Raw genomic sequence first — 16,781 nt, 5'->3', positions numbered from 1 at the left:
TGGGGAGTTTCTCTCTACACGTGTTGGAGAGCTGCACCGCCCTCTAGTGGCTCAGCCCTGCAACGAAGAGGATGTCGGCTTGGGTTTGGGGAGTACTGTACTGTACTAGAGGACTACGGTACATTATAGTTGGTCTGACTGACTGTCTGTCCAGAATAGACCAGAGGACGGTCTGTCCTGTTCTCTGACCATTAAAACCACTATGTAGACCCAACGGACAGTCTCTCCTGCTGCTGTTCTTCCGTCTGGCGGCGAGGTGGAACTCATTGAGGTGAGTTTGGGATCATTATTAATTTATTACCTTTGTGTGTGTGTGTGTGTGTGTGTGTGTGTGTGTGTGTGTGTGTGTGTGTGTGTGTGTGTCAAATCATTCATGTCCACCTCCTGTCTGTCTCTACCCCTCATAAATGTCAGAAGGTTTCAGCATAACGTCACAGGAGGTCTATCATTCTGCGACATTTCCCCCGTCGGTGGGTGGTCGTGAGCCAAATTCACGTGGGGGGTTTAATACTTTTGAAAGAATAAAGATAGACAGCATTGGGCTACTATTATTAACGCCAGTCTAAGTTTATATGGTATAATGACTTGGACTTTCCTTAAAGTTTGACCATCATGTAATTGACAGACGACTTTGTACAGACATTAAACACCTTAATAATTGCAGCAAGTTTGTCCATTTACTCTCTTTCTTCTTGACACTGAGTAAATAATTAACCTGAGTGAGAATAACCGACGTGTGTACTGTCTGTAGTTATTATGTCTGCCATCTGGTAACAAACCCAGATGTTCTCTATCAGTGTGTAAATAGCGGTGGGTGGGGGGGGGGGGGGCGGGGGGGGGAGGAGGGGATGATTTGTCTCCCTCTGCAGGCTGTGAGATGTCGCTGCTGCCCCCCTGTTTTACCTAGAAAAAGACACACATCTACATATGTTGTTTTTCTTATTTCCCTTTTTCTTATTTTCCTGGTTTAAATGCGTAGTAAGAAATATATATATATATATATATATATATGAATGTGCAAAGATTAGTTTTTGGGGGGTTTCTCAACCCTTAACTGAAATTATGTCATTGGTCCTGAGCTCAAAAAAGAAGAAGAACCACTGATCTATTCTTAGTATCAACAGTTCTCACGGTTAACATAATTCCGGAATTCCCCCCCCCCCCCCCCCAAGAGAACATTTTTAATGCTCTGATTCTCAACCCGTTTAATTTCAAGGACCTCCAGTTTGACACACATTACGGACCCCCATTTAATGGCATTTCTATCTCTGGGACCCCCAATTTATATTGTAAAATCAATGTTGATTTAACTCTGACTCCTAACGCGTCCATTTGGTTCCTAACTATCATTTAGCTGGGGACCCCCTGGAACTCCCTCCAGGACCCCTAGGGGTCCACTTTGGTAACCACTGAATTAGAACATTGACGCGTCACCACCAGTGAAATGTCCATGGACCACCAGTTGAAAACCCCCGGCATAAACGGATGCAGAAAACTACTTTTCTGTTCTTAGGGATAGTAAACCAACGTTCAGAAATATCATCTTTTAGAATTCAGAGGCTTCATCATCACGCCCGCCCAACCTCCCTCCTTACTCCAGACTTAAGTTGCTTCTCCCTATGGTGACTGCTTCCTGACCTGTACTGCATCCTGTGTGGGTTTGGAATGTTGACCGGTTTCCTGAAGCAGAGGTGTTTCGCCTCTGTTTCCCCCCCCCCCCCCCCCCCCCTCTCTCTCTCTCTCTCTCTCTCTCTCTCTCTCTCTCTCATTGCTGTATAAACGTTAGTCCTGCCTTGCATGGGAGACCTCGGGGCAGGATAAATATTTTAGCTGCGGTCATCGTGTCCACTTTTCACTCTTATGGAGGTGCAACTGAGCACTCATACTTCTGAACACGCTTGACTTATACTCTTTATGTGGTGTCGGTGCCCTATATATGCAGCCATTTTTATTGGGTCTACTGGAAAGCCCAAGATAGACACAGTCACACACACACACACACACACACACACACACACACACACACACACACACACACACACACACACACACAGTCGCGCACATACCGTACACATCCAACTTGTTATATTGCGATGATGTTACACATTTTTATTTGGTGGCGTGACTGGAGCCAACTGTGTGCAAGACACAGACTGGACCCTGAGCCCACACAAATCCCACATAGGACAGCACCTGAAGATAACACAATTATTACATCAACATTATTATAGACATAATATGAGTGAACTTAATTAATTCAATTACTGAAGTCATAATACGTGAGAAAGGCTGGGGAGATAGTGGGAGGAGATTGGTCGCCGTTATGCTATGCAGTTAGTGCTTAAATAAGATTTATTTTTGGCTTTTGTGCCTTTATTGATAGTTACAGTGAAGATGGACAGGAAAGAGAGAGAGGGAGAAGGGGAGAGACACGCAGCAAAGGTGGTCATGAATGGGACTCGAACACATGACCCGCTGTCAGGCCAGAGCCTATGGGCAACATTTTTGTCATAGTATAGGAGCTTGCTCTGTCCCTTAATGGTATTTTGGTCCAGCGTCACCCGCTATCTATTTTGCCGACACCGGTATTTGTGTCCAAGAGGTGTGGTCATGGTCGTTTTGGCACGCTTTCCCCTAAATTGCTATTTTGGTCACACACATTTGGGAAGGCGCATAGTGGAGTTTAAAAGCACCCGTAAGCCGTGCCAAATTAGTTTGGTAGAGGGCACTCAGCGCGCGCCACAATGGAGATGTCCAGGCACAGTCAGGCCTCATCTCTCCTTACTCTCCTATTGCATCTCTTTGTAATTTTCCTATAATCAGCAGAAGTGAGTGCCTGCCACTTCCTTGTGTCCATTCATTGTGTTTATATAATTCTATAGTCAAAGAAGTTATTTGTGCCAGGCATTGTGCCAGGTGTTGTGCGGCGTGCACGATTCCATTTGCTCGTTTAATTCATCACCCCATAGCGCAGAAAATGGACCGGTGATTGGTTTAATTATTGTAACGCTCAAACCACACACACATGCATAATATAACGGGTAACAGAGTTGTTTTAGGGATTTAGACAGGTAACCAAAATACCAACTCAAAACACTTTTGGCGGTCAAGGCTCCTCAAATCTGGTATTGATCGGATGATGCATACTGTACATGAATTATGGCAGCTCCTTTGTGAAAATACTGCTTATAGGCGTCTTCATGACATGACTCCGGAGATAACGTTTTGTCCAGGTTTGGACGAAATCTCATATGAAGACATTCACAAGGTGTGCTTTGAATGTCAGAATGGCTCATTTTAGTTCTGTGACTTACCGTTCAAAAGGTAACCGGTAACGTAATAATCCATCTTGCCCTCGTGTTTTTCCGCTGACCGCTCGGTGTGGCGGTTCTTGTATTCTTTATTTTATTTTTTTACTAAGAATAAGGTTAGAAAAACGTGTAGGCTTAGGCATAGTTTTACTGGGGTTCAGTTTAGGAATAGTGTTACGTTTTGGCACCATTTTACTGAGGATAAGGTTAGGAGGAATAAGGTTTATAGTTTTAACCGTTTAAGCATAATTTACTTGGGTTACTTTAGGAATACCAGACTGTTCCGCAGTTCCGCCGGCTGTGTACGCCCGTTGTATTTGTTCAAAATCTGTCGGCCGAAAGGGGAGCACCATCCACCCATCTGTTCTGGATTTATTTAGCTAACGGTCAGACCACGACACTGATTGTGAGTGACCTTGACCTTTGATCTTTTTGAACCCAAAAGTGAATAATATGTTCATGGTGGCTAGCCTATTGATCATTCTATCCCAAGTTTCCAAAATCTGCCGAGCCGTCATCAAGTTATCTCGCAAACAAATGTAACCACACAAACCATGCCACTTGTTACCGTGGGCCAGTGGTTCCCAAACCTTTGCATTTCAAGGACCTCCAAATTGACACTTATTACCCGCGGACCCCCATTTGAAGTTATATGCCAGGGACCGCCATAAAAGAAGATTTTGACGGCTCTAGCAGTGATTCTCAACCGTTTAGTTTCAAGAACCCCCATACAGTGTGACATGCATTAGTCTACGGACCCCCATTTAATGGCATTTTTCTCTCTGAGACACCAATTCGTAAAATCAATGTTAATTTAACTCTTGAGAGCGTACAAAACCATTTGGTTCCATTTGTACACTCTCATAAGGGTCCATTTGGTTCCAAACTATCATTTAGCTCGGCTCCCCTGGAACTCCCTCAAGTAGCCCTTGTGGGGGGGGGGGGTCCCCACTTTGAGAACCACTGCCGTTATCAGGCAGGGTAAATACTGTACGTAATTAGCACAAGGACAGATGTTGGGAGGTTTACACTTGGAAAAAGAAACGTGAGCTCCCCCCGGCCCATTTCTCTCATCTCGTCATGATGAAACGTACTCGTAGCCCCTCATCATGCCCTGTGACGCTCCGTCTCGAGCATTTCCTGCTGTGATGCTGCTGTGGCAACAGTGTCCAAGGACAACAGCGCTCCTCTCCTCCAACCTCCGCTAGGAGTTGGCCATGTCAGCAGATGTCCAGCAGAGTGCTGGGGTGGGTGGGGGTGTGTGTGTGCATGTTAACTGGCCCCAGTGCATAACCAGCACTTAAGTCCAAGTGCAAGAGTCACCGCTTATAAACAATAGCACGAGGACGAATACCGTATGTCTCTTGTCTGCAGATTGCACCAGATTCCAAGTCGTTATACAACAATATGTTGAAGGAAAAAGAGGCACTATATAGGCCGCGTCGAGCCGAAACGCGTAAGCGTTCGTTTGTGTTGGTGTGTGCCAATAAAAAAAAGTGGAAATGTGAGTATCCATTGCTGATGTGTAACCTCTTTTTGAGGGGCGCCTACAGTATATACTCATATACAGTATTCAGCTATAGTGTGGTCCTATATACTCATATATTCAGCTATAGTGTGGTCCTATATACTCATATATTCAGCTATAGTGTGGTCCTATATACTCATATATTCAGCTATAGTGTGGTCTAGTCCTAACACAAACATTGAATGCCATTGACAATGAATGGAGAAGTTACGTCATACAGTATGTGTCTTAGCAAATCGACTAATTTTGTGTTAACACAAACATTGAATGCCATTGACAATGAATGGAGAATTTACGTCATATGTGTCCGAGCAAATCGACACGTTACGTCATGATGATGTACGATGATGAGAGCGCCCCTCACTCCACACGGGTGTGACTTTTCTCATTTAAAACAGAACAATATTAGCGTGAAACTAGAAAATTGTGCAATTGACAATTGGTCAATGGTGCCGGAGATTAGCTGTACACAGACAGACGGACGGACGGACAGGTCATTAATTTACAAAACAAAAAGAAAAAAAACATAAAGAGATGAAATATGTATAGATTCAAGGTTTCTTATCTGCATTTGCTTCAGTGCCAGTAGTGGTTGTGCTGGGCATGTGTTTGAGCCAGAAAATACAAATGTAGTTTGTATTATTGCCAACAACGCATGATTTGACCCGTCTGGAGATGCAAGGCGTGTGTGTGTGTGTGTGTGTGTGTGTGTGTGTGCGTGTGCGCGTGTGTGTGTGTCCCAAATGGAACACATAGTTAGACAGGCCTCTTGAGGGCGACCTAAGGGGTGAGGTTGCGTGCACACATCCGTCTGGGTGACGGCAGACTGCTGGGCGAGCGCTGGCGCTTTGGCCTGGGGGGTCAGATCAACATTGTATGTATGGTTATCCAGGGTTAGATGAGGTCAGTGTCGTGATCTTCATATATGGAGATGGCCATATATGGTGGCGTGACGTGTCACGAGGCGTGATGCCATGGGAGATCTAAGGGTCTCCATGACGTCACGTGATGTCACGAGATGTCACGAGGGTGTGACCATATATGGACACGTGATGTCACGAGGCATGACCATATACGGAGGTGTGACTAACGGATGGGAGATGCAGGTTTTCTTAGTAAATGTGACCTATATGGTCGCAATAAAGACATAATGCGTTTGTCCACAGTGAAAGGGCTCTGGTGTTATTATTGTGGGGGGTGATGCTGGTGCAAGGCCAGGGGAAATGGATTATATATCTGCACTTTGGAACTACCTGTCTGAGGATATTAGGGTAGCAAAATCTGTTTAAACATTTTAATCACTTTTCAAAAGCCTTTGTCTTACTGAACCACATAGTTGCTCTCTGCCCTGCTCTCTCCGTCCGTTGGCTAGCTTGTTTTGTTTTCTCCTCCTGATAAGTCTTGGTTTTGACCATGAAGCGAGGGAGCTGGCATGCTTCCCTTCAGAGTGAGATGGGTGCTACTGCTGACCCACAAGGCATACAAATAGCCAATTAGGACATCAGCACTCGTATGCAATACACAGCACTAGTCTAGAGCTGCAACAGTTAATCACACAAATCGATTATTAAAACAGAATCGATTGATAATTTAATAAAGTAATCGATTAATAATCGTTCATTGGACCAAAAAGTATCAAGAATGTTTCAAAGTGGTGAGGAAAAGGAACAGTATAAAACTAAATCAGTTTGTTTCAAAAATATATACAAATGAGCTTTTTGATTATTCTATTAATCGAAAAAGTAGTTCAGAGAATAATCACTATGTAAATAATGGATAGTTGCGGGCCTGTCTCATGCACGTCACTCGGAACATGTAAGAGCCCTGGAATGGACATGCTAAGAAAAATAATTTATCTCGACCGGTCGAGATTCTAAAGGCTTATCTACTAATCACTATAATCCATATTAACGAATAAAATACATACACTTTTGCTTGACTGGGTCTCAAATCTAGATTGATCAGCTTCTCTGGAATTAAAAATGTTCTACGGTCCTGATAGATAGGCTAGCCTTTTTCTTCTAAATTATTATTGTTGTGATGATGTTGTGAGCTTGTAGATCTGCTATTTTCAGCATGCAACCAAGTGTAAAATTACTGGATCTCTTGTCCACTATAGTCCCTTCCTAACATTTTAGTCTAGTTTTTATTTGTTGACGAAATTGTCAATATATGTATTTAGTCTTTAATTTTAGTCATCATAGCTTAGTTCTCATTTAGTTTCCATTTAGTTTTCGTCAGTGAAAAATGGTAGTCGATGGAACATTTTTCGTCATAGTTTCGACAAAATCACAGCGCTCACATGAGCCCACTGATTATTAGCTCTGCGGAACCATATAAACTACACTAACTACCGTGTGTTTCATACATGTGTACATACGTAGATGTAAGTGTTTTTACACGTTAGAACTTTGGCTTTGCTTTCATGGATTACGATGTATTTATTATGGTTATATCATGATCATCTGCCTTGATTGAAAAGCGCTTTTCAGTGCTGGATAAATAAAGTTTGGCTACTGACTAGATCTTGCTTTTTCTGTGCCGTGAAGTTCCAGACAGAAATACATTATTTTATGAATTCCTCGGGTAATTCTCCATACAGCAGTAGACTTTTTCTTTTTGGTAGAAATGTTCGAGAAGAAGCATAGGCGACCGCAGGGCATTGCGAATGAATGGAAGGTATTGAAATGATTTTGGTGTGGGGTTTTTGATGTTATTTTTAGGTTGTCCAAAAGGAGTTTTTGAAACTCTATGTTTGTTTTTGCAAGTGTAAATCAATCTGAGATGTGTTTTTACAACTTCCACTCACTGCTGGGCAAGTACAGTAGAAAAATGGCCATTTGATGTCTCAAAAAAATTAAATAATAACAAATAGTCAAAGCATTCTTTGTGTGAGCAAGAACTTCAAAATGGCTGAGTTATGGGTGGGACAGAGATTTTTATTCTTCTTTTTTCTTTTTAAACAAACATCTACATTTTCCTACAAGGCCAAATGTTATGTATCCTTCAATACCCATGATTTAGACTGGATGTTTTCCAATAATAAACTATATCGGGGAGGTTTCCTCCAGGCCCTGGAGGTTGAACAGTGAGGGATTATGATGGGTGCACCATCGTCATAGAAGAGCTCTTTATTTGCACCTATCCTGTCCATGTGATCCTATACTGGTCACGTGACAAAATGGTGTTGTCCAAAAGAATGTCCACTCACATCTTGACGATGGCTGACGATGTTGGGGCATGTTACTATGACTCACGTTGTTGGACAAATAAACCGTTGAGAAATTGAAATATGCACTCGGCTCATTTGTTTCCACCAGTGAAACTGTTGATTTCGTAGACTAAAACTAAGACGAAAAATGTTCGTCGACTATCCTTTTTTCACTGACGAAAACTAAATGGAAACTGAATAAAAACTAAGCTACGATGACTAAAACCAAGACTGAATATACTGACAATTTCGTCAACAAATAAAAACTAAAATGTTAGGAAGGGACTAGTGAACAAGAGATACAGTATAAGTCATTTTACACTTGGTTGCATGCTGAACATAGCAGATCTACAAGCTCACAACACGTCACGCTGCGACGCAGACCGGCTATTTTCAGCAAGTACAAAATATGTTTCACTGCAGAGGTACAGTACGCACTTCCTCTCCATCGCAGACAGGACTGTTTGATATAGCAACGTCTCACCAGTCCAAACTAAGTCTGAAAGTCAAGTGGGCACGTCATACTGAAAGCCAAACAAAACACACACGCTCGCTAATGGACGCAGGGCAGGCCTTTGCGTGTGTGTCATCGACTGAGCGCGTGTTTATGCAGCGTCACCCTCCGACTGACGTGTGTGACGTAGACCGGTCGCACCGTGGCCAGTGGCCACGCAACGTGTTTGGCAGAAGGTTTTCCATATAGCTTCCCTTAAATTACAGGCCCACGTTGTGGACTTCCAGAGGAGTCTTAATGAGTGGATAGCCTGAGTCATGGTGGTATATACGGTGTTGCCCCGTTAGTGCACTTCAATCGCCAAGCTGTATCCACATGGTGGCCACCGCGACCGAGAAGAGACGCTAGATAGCTGCGTTCTGCCCCGACTGACCACAGAGCAGCACATGTGACATGACGCTACAGAGGAGTCTTGTCTAGAGATCGCATCCCTTTCCCCTGAGTACGGCCATCTGTGTGTCCCGGGAGTGTCAATAAAGGAGGACAGAGAGAGAGAGAGAGAGAGAGAGAGAGAGAGCATAGTTTTCTCACAGAGGCCCCCTAAGAAAAGAAGCACTCATCTCACATCTGGATGACCCAGAGAGAGGCCAGAGGCCAGGGTTACAGTGGGGAGGAGGAATAGGGGGGATTCATCCTAACTTCCTGCTTTGACCCGACATAGGCACCTTCTGTGCAGTAATCATAACAAATTGTGAGATCGTAGATACAATGTTGCGGCATTTGGCATTTGGACTACTTGTTGGTGGACTGATGCAGAGCAGAGAGAACAGAATGTGATGTTCCCTTCTAAGACATTTTAACCCGTTCGTGACGGTTAAATGTGTAGTAGTGTAAATCACGGGGGTTTTTATGGGAACCCAGAGACATTCAAGTGAGGGCAGACTCTGGGAGCAGAGCCTCAGCACTGGTCATCTTCTTGAGAATAGAATTATTCATTCTTGCTTTACAACTCCCCTATGGCTTTCACATTCATACTGTAGAATATATCCAGAAAAGTTGAAGGATCTTCTGTTGTGTAGGGCAGGCTATTATCAGTTCATTAGGTCATCCAAGTCAGAGTTAAGAAGCATTTTCTTCAAACACCAAGCATAATGAGTGGTAGTCAGTGGCTTGTAACAGCTCCCACAATATCTATATTAGGAAATGAATGGTTGGCATTCAGGAATGCCGTAAATGTTGTTTTTCTTTGAGGATTCTTAAAAAAAAATGATATTATTATATTATTAGCATAAGGTTAATGCACCGATCTGTCCCTCTCTTAAAGTAGCTGTATATCAATAGCTAGCTACTTACAGTAAATTTAGCCAGAATAGAAATCTTCAAGAGTTCTATATAAAAACATGTATCACTTTGTATGTTGTTTTTTTAGTGTCATGTGTTTGATTAAGAATGGTTGCAGGACAACCAACACGCCTCCAGATATACTGTAACTGCCAAAACATACGCCAATCTCACTGGGCTCACGGCCATATAGTTCTTTACAAAGCAGCCTGTCTGTTACTAATCAGAACCAACTGGACGTGCAGATAGTCTCAGAGAGGCAGGGGCTGAAATCTCCTAAAAGAGGGCACTTTTGGACAAAAATAGCAGATATACAAGGTCTCAACGCGTCGCAGCGTGACGCGTTGAGAGCTTGTAGATCAGCTATTTGCGGGGGGGCGCAACCCCAGCAATCTTTACCTACGATGTGGTGTATGATGTATCGACATTCGAAAACAAATTAGTTCAACGCCAAAATGCTGTGTTCAAGGTCAGGAGACCTGAGGGGGGAAAAAAGCAGTTCTCCTGAATGATGTCTTAATTGGAGTGGCATTTGCATTTATTTCACCATAGTAAATGCTGCATTCGTGGTCTGGAGAGGGCAGTTGTTTTACAGACAACAGGGTAAAAGGGCAGGGGCTGAAGCCCCCTTTGATGTCTTATGTGTGCACGTCCCTGATTAGAAGCAACTGGAAGGAGCCTTTCCCAGCTTGGTAAGATAGTGAGCTAAGGAGGAGAGGAATATCGCCAGTCCAAGTTGGAGGACAGGAAAGAGAGAGAGAGAGATTTCCAGAGACTGCCGTGAGTCAAGAGGAAGTATCATAGAGTGAAAACAAAATAGGAAAGCGTAAAATAGTGGACGTTGGGACGAATAGATGAGCTTTGATCCTGCGAACCAGCTAGGGGATGGGTTCTCTCTTAGGATGTGACTCACTCCACTGTCAGAATCGCTGGGGTGGGAGGTGAGAACTGAGTGGAGGGGAGCAGGAGGGGAGAGAAAAAAACCCTGCCCCTTTTTACACCAGCCCGAATCTAGGCACTCAGCGTCAGCAAAAACCCCTAATGTGATCAAGATGGAAGCTGTCTATGGACCTTTATACTGTTCCCCCACACTTTCTGCCTGCCACCTGGGGCTACCCGGGTCTCTCTCTCCTTCATTTGCCAGTGAACATATTAAACGTGATTAATTTGAGGATCCGGAAAAAAAATGCGTTTCACTAGGTCTCGGACCCAGAAAAAGGATTAGTATTCAAGGAAAAGTGTTTATACTGCCAGGAATTGGATTTTGGAATCATTACGTCCTAAATCGGGGGGATTGCTGCAGAATGAATGAAGTGGAAAGTTGCTAAAAAGTCTCAGTTAAATAACAACCTCTGTCTTTGTAACCCGAGCAAGAACTGGAACTACACCCACGTTTCTGGATTGTTTCATTGCCTGGATAATAATGAACCATTTGACAGACTGCATACTACTGGAGTATAACATCATCATGAGAGACTTTCTCATCTCTTCGGTGGAATACAGATAATAAGTACATATTGCATGAAATTCCTTTAATGTAGTGTTGTAACTAAAACTAATGTGTTTTAACTAATTGGATTTGAGACTTAATCTCATGGGATGTCTCCACCTTTTTTACTTGTCAAATGAACCAGGTGCTGTAGTCTGTGTCATGCTGACAGTTGGGCTGTTGAAACATCCAGCTGATGTAGTACTTACTGAGGAAAAAGAAACGGCTCGTGAAGAGGTGGGACGTTTAGAACCGTAGCTTATCTGTGTTGATATTCTGTAATATAATATTCTGTAATATCTGTAATGTAGTTGTATACAAAGCAGGTTCAAAATCACATCATAGCACATAATTTATCTCCGACTACATACAGTACAGAAGTACTTCTCTTTCAAAGCTTTTTACAACTGTTTCTGAAACCCTTTTCGTTAACCCTGCATATGGATTGAAGTTCTGTCTTTTCGGTAATAATTTGATATAATTGTGTATACATATAATGTAGCCTTTTAAATGGTAAAAGCAAAGATATATTTGACTATTTATCAAAAAAAGAGGGACAGGAGGAAAATACACAAAATAAGGCAAAGCACCGTCGCAGCACAGTTTATGATAAAATAAGGCAAAGCACCGTCGCAGCACAGTTTATGATAAAATAAGGCAAAGCACCGTCGCAGCACAGTTTATGCACCGTCGCAGCACAGTTTATGCACCGTCGCAGCTAGGGATGCACCGATCCGGCTTTTTGGCATTCGATACCGATTTCGATACATGGGGGTCCAGTATCTGCCGATACAGAGTACCGATCCGATACCCCCCACAAAGAAACGTAATAACCTATTAAGCTGTATGCCTCACTGTGTGGAGTCTGGAATCATTATTTTGTGTAAGGCAACATCAAGGCTTGACTTAAACATTACTTTCCCAACTTTGTAAAACAAAATGTAACAAACACAGATATAAATGCACTGAATTATTTATTAAATAACTGTGCAACAATTAGACCAGGTTAATGTGTGCGCAGGCTAGCCTGGCTGCATTCCACATGTTATACTGTCAATACTACACTGCTGTGTCACAGAGGAGGTAGAGTTGTTTTCATACTGTAATTACACATAATTATCGGATCGGATCGGATCGGATAATGGATCGGCCACCGATCCGATACCCGATGTAGAATTTTAGCCTGGATCGGCGCCGATCTCCGATACAAGTATCGGATCGGTGCATCCCTAGTCGCAGTACAGTTTATGCACCGTCGCAGCACAGTTTATGCACCGTCGCAGCACAGTTTATGCCCGTATTATACAATGTTTCACAATATGTAAAGAAAATGTAATCAGATGCTCCGGTTGTTTGTAAGTGTCCCAATGGATGTTCCACGCTAATATCCTAGCGGCGTCAACCTACTTTGCACTATTAGTTCTGGATGCAATTTTCATGCCTGAAGGCTGCTATTATTACGTTTTGCCAAAGTTATAGGTCATCAAACCTTTCTCTCTGATGGCATGATTACTGTGACATATCCCTATTCCTTCGATTACCATATCCATTATGCTCTTTAATTTAAACGTTTGTTGCTAATAGTGTTTATGTGATGTGTTTGCAGCGTAGCAGATCGAGTCCCAGACAGTTATTATCAGAAATGCTGATCTTGTGTCTCTCTGTGGTGTGTGTTATTCCCTGCTAGCGTAGAGCTGGGTATAGTTTGTGACTGTAATGTGGAGGCTCTCATGTGATGTGATGCTCCATCTGTATTTTCAATTGACCTTTTTTTTCTTCTTCCCCACAACAGACATTGACGTGTCACACATGGGCAGGGGGTGGAAAAAAAAACTTTACTTAAGTACGAGTATCCATACTGCAATGTAAAAGTACTCCGTTAGTTGCAAGAAAAGTGTGTCCTGGAAATTAAAAAATCTACTTGAGTAAAAGTACAAAAGTATATTATTGGCGTCAAGATGTGTTTAAAGTACCCAAAGTAAGAAGTACTAGTCGTTATGCAGAAATCCTGTCCCATTTCATATTTTTTAAATGTGTAAAAAAAATCTTTTGAAAAAGGCTGATCGCATTGTGAGCTTGTAGATCTGCTGTTTTCAAATGGCTGAAGTGGTTAATGTATGTTTTGTAACAATAATACAAATCCATAAAGTATAACTAGTAACTAAAGTTGTAAAATAATTGTAGTGGAGTAAAAGTACAATATTGGCCTTCTGAAATATATTGGAGTACTGAACAGAAGTACATAAGTACTGACAATTTGACATACTCAAGTAAAGTATCTCAAAGCTTATGTACTTAGTTACTTTCCACCACTGCACATTGGTAATAATAAATGCAACTGAAGGTAATAGGTCTACTTCTGGGTCTGGTTCATTTCAGTGTTGTTTTTGGCAGACATTTTCAATTTTAGTTTTTGGAATAAAACTTAATTTAGTTTTAGTCATATTTTAGTCACCTGGAATGTCTTAGTGTTAGTCTAGTTTTAGTCGACTAAATATCATAAGATTTTAGTCGACAAAATCTGCAGTTGATTTAGTCGACTAAAATGTATTTCGGCGGGCCTTGATGCTATCGTAATGGCTTACTTTTACACTTGCTGAAAATAACTGATCTACAAGGTCACAACGCGTTTTTATTTAGTTTCCATTTAAGTTTTTGTCAGTGAAAAAAAGGTAGTCGACGAACATTTTTCGTTTCAGTTTTAGTCGACGAAATCACCACTGGTTCATTTAGGCTTTAATGACAACTTCTCTAATAATTATGTTTGCATCCACGTGGCACACAGAACCCACCCCCCCAATTAAACAGAGCCCCCTAAATAATGTCATGCTTCAGTTTAGTTTTAACCTTATAAAATGTTGTCATACCCTGTCAAAATGTTGCAGTGAATAATGTCCAATTGTCAATATTCTTTTTCTCGTGAGGAAACAAACAACTCACTGCGGGTTCATTATTGGTACTTGTCTGACTTTTCTGTCGGTTATGTTCTCGGTTGCATCATCGGAATTCACGTCTGTCAGAGAGTTTTTGTGGGTTTAAGGTTATGTGGAGTATGACGTTTTTTTTAAAGAATTATCTGAATTGTTTTGGACAGTTGGTGTGTTGAAGGTTTGTGCGGTTTTGAACTGACTGGTTCACTGTCTGTCTGACTGACTGTACAGTATGTCGTTATAAGAAGTAAACAAGGAAATCTAGCCATATGTTGTTTATCATCCTCGTAGTTTACAATAACAACTATTTTTACAGGCCATTTCTTGTCTTTGAAGCAAAAACAAAACGTAAAATAAATAAATAAGTGATGTTTCTGAACAGAGTTCATTGAATGCCAACTAATTATTTTGTTATGTTAAGTTCCTGGAAATCTTTGCTTGGAATGTCATCAGCTCTCCCGTCTCGGCATGTGGATCATGTCAGCTTATACAGTACAGAGCCAGCTGAATTTACACTTTCCAGGGGAACACTAATGGGACATGATCACGCCCCTCTTAAACCTCCACTCGCTACTCCCCAGCTGTTTATTTTCAAACTGTAACAGTACTCGCCAGATTATCATCTGCAAATTCAGTTAACCCCCCTAACTTTGGAGGCTTTTTGAACATTAATAACGGTTTCCCCCCCCCCCCCCCACCGCCCCCGTTCTCCCTCTTCTCTTGTCTTTTCTTTTTTCTTTTTTTTTTACAGGAGGCTCAACTGTTCCGCTCCTGCTGCATTTTTGTCTGGACCGTAAAACAGCTCTATGGGATAGCAGTGGGCGCAGTGAAGTCCGCCATGCCAGTAGCCATACGGAAAAGGAGTTGGGAAGAGCACGTGACCCACCGCTCGGGACTGCAGTACAGCTACGATGACCTGGACCTGGTCTGTTGCCACGGGGGGGTCGGGGTCGGCGGCGGCGGGACGTCCTGGGTGGGGACGACGTCGGGAGGTTCTTCCAACAAGCTGAGCCCGAGACGCCGGGCTCGGTGTGTCTCCATGCCAGAGTGCTGCCATCAGGTGACCACTTCGAGCTCCGCAGAGTCAGAAGAACATCTCGTAGAAGAAGGGAGCGGGCATGTCGTGGCACTGGATTCTGGGGGCAGTTCAGTGGACGGTTGTGATGATGATGGGGCTTTGGATGCTGAATTGTTGCGGCGGGTGCCGGAGTCGGGGCGGCGACCCGAAGCCGCAGACGCAGAGGACGCTGCCGAGGGTCACCATAACTCAAACTGTGCTATGCATAATGCGAGCAGCGAAGGTGAGGATGGTACGGGCGGCGTCGAGAATCACGACAGCTGTGATGAGTGTGACTGTGACTATGATGTCTTTGCTTGGCCACGCAGCTCAGGAGAAGAGCAACAATGCATTTCTATTAGTTCGGACAATGGACCCCCACTGTCTGCTTCCGCTGCAGGGGAACAGTCTGGCCCACATCCAAAGCCACAGGAAACAATGGAGAGCCATATAGACGACGACAACAGAGCTCCCGGGCCCTCCGAGAACACACCAGCACAGCCTCCTCTTTCTGCCCGACTGGAATCGCACACACAGCTCCCAGATGTTGAACAAGACCAAACCTCCACCACAGGCCACGTTGGCTCGAGGGTAAATTTGCCTGCAGCTGCGATGGATTGCTCAATGGACCCAAAGGAGAACAACGATTCGGTGACGAATGCAAACGAGGCCGGGGAGCAGATTGTGAGCGTTACAGTGGAGGGCGAACGGGACAAGGGGGTCACTGGACGGAGAAAATCGTTGGATGCCACCGCTGCTGGCGAGCTTCAAGGATTAAAAGAATGCAACACTCTAAACGAAAACGAAACGCCCCACGCCGCCCAACATGAAACCTTGGCATCACACCTTCCTTCCCAGGAACGTCATGGACTGAGAGCTCTGGCAGAGAAAGATCTTTGTGATAGCACAATGCCAGCAGTTCTGGTCAGTGATTGTGAAATACCCCACCAGACAGCGCTGGAACAGCAGAATGTCGAAATGGCTGCAGTGAATCAAGCCAAGCGAGGGGAAGAACGGTCTGGAGCAGGGAGCGCTGTGAGAGAAACCCAAGTCACTTTTGAGGCGACTTCATCGACGGACACGTGCGCCAACACTCAGTGCTGTTCGGAGGATATGGATGGTCGCTTGTTGTTGGCGCCTGAAAACGTGGACATTGCGGAGTCAAAAACGGACAAAATACCCGCGCTGACGGATGACGTTGGCAGACACGCGGCGTCCAAAGACGTGACCTCTTCTTCTGAGGTCCAAAATACGCAAGCTTACCAGCAGGTACCACTGGACGGCGGCTGTGTGAAACTGGACACCATCCCCGAGGTCAGCGTCACCTCAGAGGCCAACAGTGACAACGCCGTCGCACGAAATAACACGGCCGTAAATGTCTCTAACGCGGCTCGTGAAAATGCAATTACTCAACCAGGACAGCCAAGCGGGCTCTCTCCTGCAGCAGCAGCAGAGGCCAG

At 43.6% G+C, this 16,781-nt stretch overlaps 1 protein-coding gene across 2 annotated transcripts in view; it reads left to right on the top strand.

The window, feature by feature from the left end:
• Positions 1-253: 253 nt before the first annotated feature.
• dlc1 (DLC1 Rho GTPase activating protein) overlaps positions 254-16,781 on the top strand; it is a 156,675-nt gene continuing 140,147 nt past the window's right edge. Inside the window, exons 1-2 of one of the 2 annotated variants that reach the window (XM_083765822.1) lie at positions 254-271; positions 15,016-16,781. The exon at positions 15,016-16,781 is cut by the window's right edge and continues 298 nt beyond it. In XM_083765822.1, the coding sequence (XP_083621948.1) occupies positions 15,103-16,781 (1,679 nt within the window). In that variant the 5' untranslated portion in view covers positions 254-271; positions 15,016-15,102. Of the gene's footprint in view, positions 272-10,898; positions 11,356-15,015 lie in introns of those variants that run through there. The other variant, XM_083765821.1, reaches the window with a different exon arrangement.

The sequence above is a fragment of the Protomyctophum parallelum genome (genome assembly GCF_964188405.1).
Source record: "Protomyctophum parallelum genome assembly, chromosome: 5".
Lineage (NCBI taxonomy): Eukaryota > Metazoa > Chordata > Actinopteri > Myctophiformes > Myctophidae > Protomyctophum > Protomyctophum parallelum.
Note: the sequence above shows the minus strand (reverse complement) of the source record. Positions and strands in the feature narration are given on the sequence as shown.